The sequence below is a fragment of the Helianthus annuus genome, chromosome 13 (assembly GCF_002127325.2).
Source record: "Helianthus annuus cultivar XRQ/B chromosome 13, HanXRQr2.0-SUNRISE, whole genome shotgun sequence".
Lineage (NCBI taxonomy): Eukaryota > Viridiplantae > Streptophyta > Magnoliopsida > Asterales > Asteraceae > Helianthus > Helianthus annuus.
This window is the reverse complement of record NC_035445.2, coordinates 172,715,831-172,724,211: the sequence shown is the minus strand read 5'-3', so window position 1 is coordinate 172,724,211 and position 8,381 is coordinate 172,715,831. Positions and strand designations below refer to the sequence as shown.

Here is an 8,381-nt window from a genome sequence, read left to right as displayed (position 1 = left end):
AAGAATTGAACAGCGATCGAGTTAATACCCGTCATTGTAGCAGCACCCTGCTATACTAATTGGAGATTATTTCGGCTATAACTCGACGTATATTTGGAGTTTTTACATCGTTTTACTTTCTAATTTCGAGTCCCAAGGCCTGCTATTTATACACGAAATTTGACATGCTTACGGACCGTAAGCCTAATCCCTTAAGGGACACCTAAGGGTCATAGGGTTGCCACGCGTGGGACTAGGCTTGCTGAGTCGACGTCTCCTTAATTTTAATTTTTGACAACGAGTTATAAGGATAATCGTCAACTAGGGTTTACCCCCCCCCCCCTGAGTTTTAGGGGCCTTGATCCTGATTCCGATTGTTCTGAAATTTTTAGGGTTTGTGCAGAATCACTTGGGTGTCTCAATTAGGATTTCCTATTGGATGAATAAAATAATAATTTATAGTTTCAGGTGAGGGTTGTTACATCAGGTCAGTACTTTTGTACAACAGAGATCCCAAAAACTACCGAGGGCGGAGATAGATACCAGAACTGGTACGATTTGTGCATTTTTGCGCATTTGAATTACTTTCTATGAAAGCTTCTTCAATTTAGGGATTTGGCCATTTTTGGCTCTTTTCTTGAAAAGATATCATAGCGTCTAGGTCAGCATGTATCTGGATGCAGCAGAAGAACAACTATGATATCCCCGAATGAAAAACCAATATAAAGACCCGAAATCTCGGACTTTGGCAATCTGTCAACACAAGATTTAAGACCATTAATCCATATGCCGCAACGTGTTACCCACAATGATGCGTAATGCCTGAGGAAAGCCAGAATCCTTGTGTAGATGTTATGTTTTGCCACCTAAAAGTAGTTTACTCGTTGGTGTTGCTGAATCTACCGACACGTCGTTGCTTGGTACCCTGATTCCTTTTGTTTTCTGTTTTTCAAGAAATGACAAAGTGTTAGCAATTTTCTATCATTTCTTCTAACAGGAGTCAGACACAAGCATCTAATTTTGATTTTCTGGAATATCCGCCCTAAAATCTTTATTTTCGAAAGTCCATTGCCCGAAAATGAAATTTTAACGTTCAGAAAATCTTTTTGGTGGGCAACGTTTTACGATACTTGTTTTACTTTTAACAAAATTTTTATTAAAATGGACAGAAGATAGAGTATTTATATATGATTTTGGACAACAAGATTCATTTCTACTCAAGGAAATTAACCATTTCCAACCAGGTTACCAGCTGGTTGAATCGGGTTTTATCAAAGGCTTTTGTGAATATGTCGGCCCGTTGCTATGTTGTATCCACTGGCACTACTTGAATGTATCCTTTCTCGTATGCATCTCGAATTGCGTGAATACGAATCCCGATGTGCTTAGTTCTTAAGCGGGGGATGGGATTCTTCACAATTCCCAGACAAGCCTCATTGTCGATGAATATAGGAGTCTTCATGATGTTGATACCATAATCCAACAACTGATTTTGTATCTAGAGAACTTGTGAACAACAACTGTAGGCCGTAGTGTACTCAGCTCGAGCAGTGGAGGTGGACACAATTGTCTGCTTCTTGCTTTGCCAAGAGATCAGACGATTTCCCAAGAAGTGACATCCTCCTATACAGACCTGCGATCAACTTTACAACCTGCATGATCACTGTCAGAGTAAGCAATAAGATCAAAATTACTATCTTTAGGATACCAGTCATTAAAGCACAGATTGCTGTTTAATTATTGTACGTAACGCATGGAAAAGTGACAGTTGTCACACACACACACACACACACACACACACACACACACACACACATATATATATATATATATATATATATATATATATATATATATATATATATATATATATATATATATATATATATATTTGACTGGAGAAATGCCGTCGAGACAGAGAGGACGAGGAAAGGAAACTATGAGAGGACAAGGACCTCCATACCCACAAACGTCACCCTCGCAATCACATCAAAGGAGAAAGTGACGTGTGAAAGGCGGAAGTGTACGAGGGAGAAGGCGTTTGATAATTAGGTGAAGGGTAAAGTTGTCTTGTTTTCCATTCAGCGCGTTTGAACTCAACCATTAAGAGGCAAATTGATCCCTTAAAAAATGTTATTTTAGCTAACCAAACATACTTATCTCTGATCAATTAAGAAGTAGTCTTTTAATAGTTTAATTTAGAGGCTACCAAACAACACTTAACAATTAACACTAGGGGTATTAATTTCTAACAAGACCTGAAAATCCGACACGAACCTAACGCGAAATTCGCGGGTTTGGGTCATTCCGACCGCGTTGGCCCATTTAAGCTATTTATCTTATATTATATATTTTTTTTTACAATATGTTTTATATATAGGGTGGGTTCGGCTACAAAGTCCATTTTTCCTCCAAAGTGTACAAAGTCATAACACACCACAATTTGAGCTATAAAACACACTCAAACCCCACAAATACTAAAATACAATATCCAAACTCTAACAGTCCATAAAAACTTCAAACACACAATCGTAGAACTATGAATATAAAACACAACATCATAATCAACATAAAACACACTAATATTAGTCATTGAATAATCAAAGCCTTATCATCCAAAAAACAACACAAAACCCACAAGTATGATGTTTTAGTAATCTCCACTTTGTTATTTATGGGTTTTGAGTGTGTTTTATGGTTAACATTATGGTGTGTTGGGTCAAATTAGAGAATGATGTTATCAGTTAAGGCGACTTTAATTGGCGATTTTATTATTTGTATGATGTAGCATGATGTAGCGATGATAGTTATTATAGTTGTGCATTTTAGCAAGTTTAGTAGGTTTTCCAAGCAAGAGGCGGCTTGCTTGGAGGACAAGGCTCAAGGGTCTACAAAATAGGGAACTACACCTCATCTGTTAGGTGTGCATTTGGTGAGCCACCACCCCGAGGGAGCTCACCCGGGGTGGATGATTATCTTTGTATCTCTTTCATCACTATCAATCAAAATATCTTTGTTCCAATTCTTAAAGTTTCTATCTTTCTTGTTTATTATTGTTTGTTCTTGGTTCGAATCACCCGTCTCCATATTTTCACCGAACCTAAACTGTAATCGGATCGTTACGGGATTATCATTTGGTATCAGAGCCTCGGTGGCTCGTTTCAGTTTTCAGTTTGGTCGGATCTTTATCGGAAAACCCGCCGGAGATGTAAAACGATTGCATATGTGTGTGTGTTGATGAAGTTCTAAATCTTGCTTTTATACATGGTTATTCAACAACCTTGTTCTAGAAATGACAATGTTATGACTCCGCGGAGGACGCCGGCTCATCCGTCAGTCCGGCGCGGCGGTGGCGGATACGGGAAGAATGTGTCTGGATTAAGTTTCTGTTTAAGTCTGTTGGTTTCTTGATGACGATGCTGGAGAGTTATAACTTCCGTTCAGTAATTGGTGGTCTCTTGTAATAGCGAAGGCATGGTGAGTGTATTTGCCGATGACCATGGTTAGTGGAACATGAAGGATCTGGTGTTTTATGATTTTTGGAGCTGTTTCAGATCATGGTGACTTTATGCCATATTCAGCGACTTTGTTCATCAAGTTAGAGAGTGGTTGGTGATGATCTGATGGTTTCAAAAATGGTGGTTGTGTGATGATACGCGGTTTGTTACTGTTAACAACCACAAGATGGCTATCGAAGGTAACAATGATAATGGTATCGCCGGCGACGGTATGTGGAAGATGGCAGTTGGTACACATGTTGCGGTGGGGGTTTAAGGTGGCACATGGTGGTATCCGGTGGTTCACTGGTTCAGAATGGAATTGTTTCATGTGATGCTGGATGGTTGTCATCAGAGGGTGATGGTTCTTCGATGAACCAATTGCTGATGATGTTAGCAAAAGAGGAGTTGTGGTGATGATGGTTGATGACGAGTTTCTGATGATTATGGTGATGTTGTTTCCGGCCAGTGAATTATCTCCGGTGATGTCGGCGGAATATGGTTGGCGGCTGCGTATTTGATATGTCGCTAGGGTTTGCAAGGGTTAAATGTGCATGGGCTAAGGGGGGGGTCACTAGTGATAGAATTCCATCACTCACAAGCATCCAATCAAGTTTCGCCATATCATCAACCATTTTTTCATTACTCACAAGTGGCAATGGTCATCACTCACCACCACACTCAACAATTTCCCCCCAACCAACAATTTCTCTCACAAAATCTGGCCATCACGCGTTGATTTTTACACGCGTTATAGTTTGCAGCAAGTTCCACGCGTGATAGAATGATGGTGGCGGTGGCAATTGTTTGTTTTCACGCGTTATTTGTTGGCCATCACAGAAAAACAACGCTCCGCCTTTCCTCTAAGGTAATTATAGGCTATTGATTAGATTGCATTGTTTTTTGTGCCACGAGTTGATTGTTCCCAAGTTTGTCCAAAAAAAATTGAATTTTTTTCGAATTGAGTTTGGAATTCTTTTGGGCCCACCTACATCATAAAGGCAATTAGAATGTTGTGTTCGTGGGAAACGTTTGGGGATGTCAAAAGGGGTATTAATATTGTTGGCTTTTATTTGCTTTATGTAAATAACATGGTTCTATTGGTTGTTGATATACATGGGCCGTGGATACAAATTTAAATAGGCATAGGCCCAACGTTTCAATACTGTGTCAAATTAGTGTGGGCTGATTATTTAATTAAGGAGGCTTTGAATTGCAAAGATTATTTATTATGTTCTTGGCCTAGTTTGAAAGCACCAGGATATGGGAATTTGTCTTCATTGGCCTGCTTTAGAAGCTTTGTTTTAGGCTGTTGATTTTATGGATATTCGGGTTAGACTTCTAATCGGGTTTTGAAAGGAATAGACTGTTGGGTTTCATGTTTAAAGTTAACTGGATGGATGTGAGGGATTACATTTGGTTTGGGCCGGGTGTTAAAAGTATTTTATTTGGGCAAAGCACTTTTAAATTTGAGTGGGCACGGTCATGAATTATTAGACAACTAGTGGGCCAGGGAATTTTGGCGTTTTATCGATGGATCGGAGCTGATTTATACAATCTGACAGAGTTGAAGATTTTCTTAAATGAAGCTAAATATTCTAATTTTTATCATTAGAGTTCGAACCCTATCATATGCCTATTACAATGTTATCTTCAATATTGAGATAAGGAGCTTTGATTGACAAGATATAGGAGGGACTACATTTGCGGGGGAAAACAACAATGAAAGATTTTGGGTATTCGGCTGATTTTTGAAGATTCGAAGACAATGTCAGATTTATTTTTGAAGATCATTTGAAGAATTGATAGCATCATTCTCGGGGGAATATTGTTGGGTCAAATTAGAGAATGATGTTATCAATTAAGGCGACTTTAATTGACAATTTTATTATTTGTATGATGTAGCATGAGGTAGCGATGATAATTATTATAGTTTTGCATTTTAGCAAGTTTAGTAGGTTTTTCAAGCAAGAGGTGGCTTGCTTGGAGGACAAGGCTCAAGGGTCTACAAAATAGGGAACTACACCTCATCTGTAGGTGTGCATTTAGTGAGCCACCACCCCAGGGGAGCTCACCCGGGGTGGATGATTATCTTTGTATCTCTTTCATCACTATCAATCAAAATATCTTTGTTCCAATTCTTAAAGTTTCTATCTTTCTTGTTTATTATTGTTTATTCTTGGCTCGAATCACCCGTTTCCATATTTTCTCCGAACCGAAACTGAAATCGGATCGTTACGGGATTATCATGGTGTTTTATGACTTTTTACGCTTTATAAGAAAAATGGACTTTGTAGCCAACTCCCAATGTAATTTGTATTATATACATTTATGTTTTTTTAGTAAATTTATTTTTTATATATTAATTTCCGGGAAAAATGAAAAAAAAATATTTCGGGTTGAACGGGTCGTGTTCAGGTCAACTGGTGAATATTTGGGTCATGTTTGGATTTATATATATGACACGATTTTCAAGTTCGAGTTCATCTAAAAATTTTAGATCCAAATCAGGTTAGACTCGCCAAACTACAAACACAATCCGTTTAGCACCCCTAAAATAGAATAGAAGACCAATTTATTTAAGTTGAAAAAGTCTAAACACATAATAATGCCAGTGGTGAACCACGCGTAAATACACCCAATTTTCTTTCATCTTCTCCATCACTACAATCAATTTCACAAATCTTGATTCAGTTTCATCATCAAACCCTAACAATGAGTTTCTTCCATCTTCTCCTTTCACTCGCAATTTCAATCGCCCTTGTCTCCGCTTTCTCCCCCGCCGATCACCACCTCATTGACTGCGGCACCACCGCCTCCACGGTGCTTGACCACGACCACCGGCCCTTCACCGGCGACGGATCCTCTACAACCCTCTCATCAACCAAATCTTTATCGTTAAAGAACTCAAACCCAGATCCCAATCTGTCCCCAATTTATCACACAGCTAGGGTTTTCACGAAACCCTCACATTACAAATTCAAAATTCAAGAAAAAGGGACTCACTTGGTACGTATTCATTTCTATAAATTCGATTTTATGAATATTGGAACCACGTGTCATGATCAATTTCATGTTTCTGCTAATGGGTATGTGTTGTTACACAATTACTCTGTTTCGAAAGGAAACCCTAGAATTAAGGATTTCTTGATCACCGCTGATGAAGATGAGCTCGTGATTAGGTTTATTCCGGTTGATCAAACTAGCTTTGCTTTCGTTAATGCGATTGAGGTGATTTCTGCTCCTAAAGATTTGATTGATAATTTCAAGTATGTGAGCTTTGATCATAATATGAGATATGCTTATGAGAGTGTTTATAGGGTTAGTGTTGGTGGTGTTAAAGTGACACCTTTTAATGATTCTTTGTGGAGAAATTGGGTTCCTGATGATGAGTTTTTGAAATTGGGTGATGGGTCGGTCGAAAGCTATAAAAAGATTCACTTCGATGGCCGGATTAATTACCGGGTAGGTGGTGCGAGCCGTGAAGTGGGACCGGATAACATGTACAACAGCGCAAGATTGATTTTTGGTGTGAATGATTCGGTCCCGAAAGTGAATATGACTTGGGTTTTTCCTGTGAAAAAGGGGTTTAGCTATATTGTAAGGTTGCATTTCTGTGATATTGCAAGTATTTCGATTGGGTTGATTTACTTTAATGTGTATATAAATGGGAATTTGGTTTACGAGAATCTGGATCTCTCAACTCTCACAAACTATATGCTAGCTTCACCGTTTTATGCTGATTTTGTGGTTGATTCTGAGAAGTTTTCTGATGTTATAAGAGTTGATATCGGTCCTTCAAAGTCGAGCATGCCACATGCGGTTGATGGTATGTTAAACGGTGTGGAGATATGGAAGATGAGTAATTCGATGAGTAGTCTTGATGGTGAAGTGTGTGTCGGCCAGTTAGAGTCCAAAAGCCAATCGGGTGGTCAGATGAGCCGTTTACTATCGTTGACAGCTGCAGTATGTTTATTGGCAATTGCGTTTTTGGTTATGAGAAGAAAGGCCGTGGCCAAAGGTTTAGCTGGATGGTCACGAGTACCCGTTGATGTTTCTGAAATCGATCTTAAATCTAGTTACCCGAAGTCTGCTGGGGTAAGTGTTTAGTTTGAAAAATTCATTCAAATGCACGAAGGTGAAAATCGAAGAACGGACACTCACGTATGGACGTAACTACACTTCATAACTCTATAAACTTTTAGTACACTTGTTTTGATTTTCTGAACTATCATACTTGGCTTTTCAATTTTTCGTCACAAATTAACTATCGTTCTTGCGGAAGTAACAAAAGATTATATATCATATCTTGCAATATGAATGATGTTTTACAAGCATGCCAATGTTTGTCTAATGTCATGATAGTATTTTCTCAAGAACGATGGTTTATTTTGCGATGAAATCCAATCACGATGCTCAAAACGTCATACTCTTGTTTTAGGACATGTTTTCCTGCACGTTTGTTGTTTATGCGGTATATAAGTTATTGTTTTGTTGGATTGTTGAACCGAAAATTATGTGTTATTGTAGTAATTGTCTAATTATGCACAATAACAATATTTTATGTAGTGTTGTGTCTCATCTCTATCTTTGCAGAAAGTTTACCTATTTTTAGTACATTTTGATGTTTACCATTCACTAGTCACTATGGTGACTTGAGAACCTACTTTTATAACATCCCAACCAACGTAGTAATATTATAGGGACGTTTAGTCTGGGCAGTTAATAGCGGCGCTATCTCGGTGATATAGCGGTGCTATATCGGTTATCGGTCTTGGCACATAATATCGGTTCAGAATATCGGTAGAAATCTCCGTAGCGAGAATATCGGCGATATTTACCGAGATATCGCCAATATTTTGATATTCTTATCTCGGTCATATCGGTGAGAAAATCGGTAGGCCA

General features: G+C 38.5%; 1 protein-coding gene across 1 annotated transcript; it reads left to right on the top strand.

The window, feature by feature from the left end:
- The first annotated feature begins 6,046 nt into the window (after positions 1-6,046).
- Positions 6,047-8,057, top strand: LOC110864514 (probable receptor-like protein kinase At5g24010). Its single transcript, XM_022113599.2, has one exon. The coding sequence runs from the start codon at positions 6,192-6,194 to the stop codon at positions 7,584-7,586; it is 1,395 nt and encodes a 464-aa protein (XP_021969291.1). The 5' UTR covers positions 6,047-6,191; the 3' UTR covers positions 7,587-8,057.
- Positions 8,058-8,381: the final 324 nt, after the last annotated feature.

Coding starts and splice junctions, on each gene's coding strand:
- LOC110864514 (XM_022113599.2), top strand. CDS start 6,192: ATGAGTTTCTTCCATCTTCTCCTTTCACTCGCAATTTCAATCGCCCTT.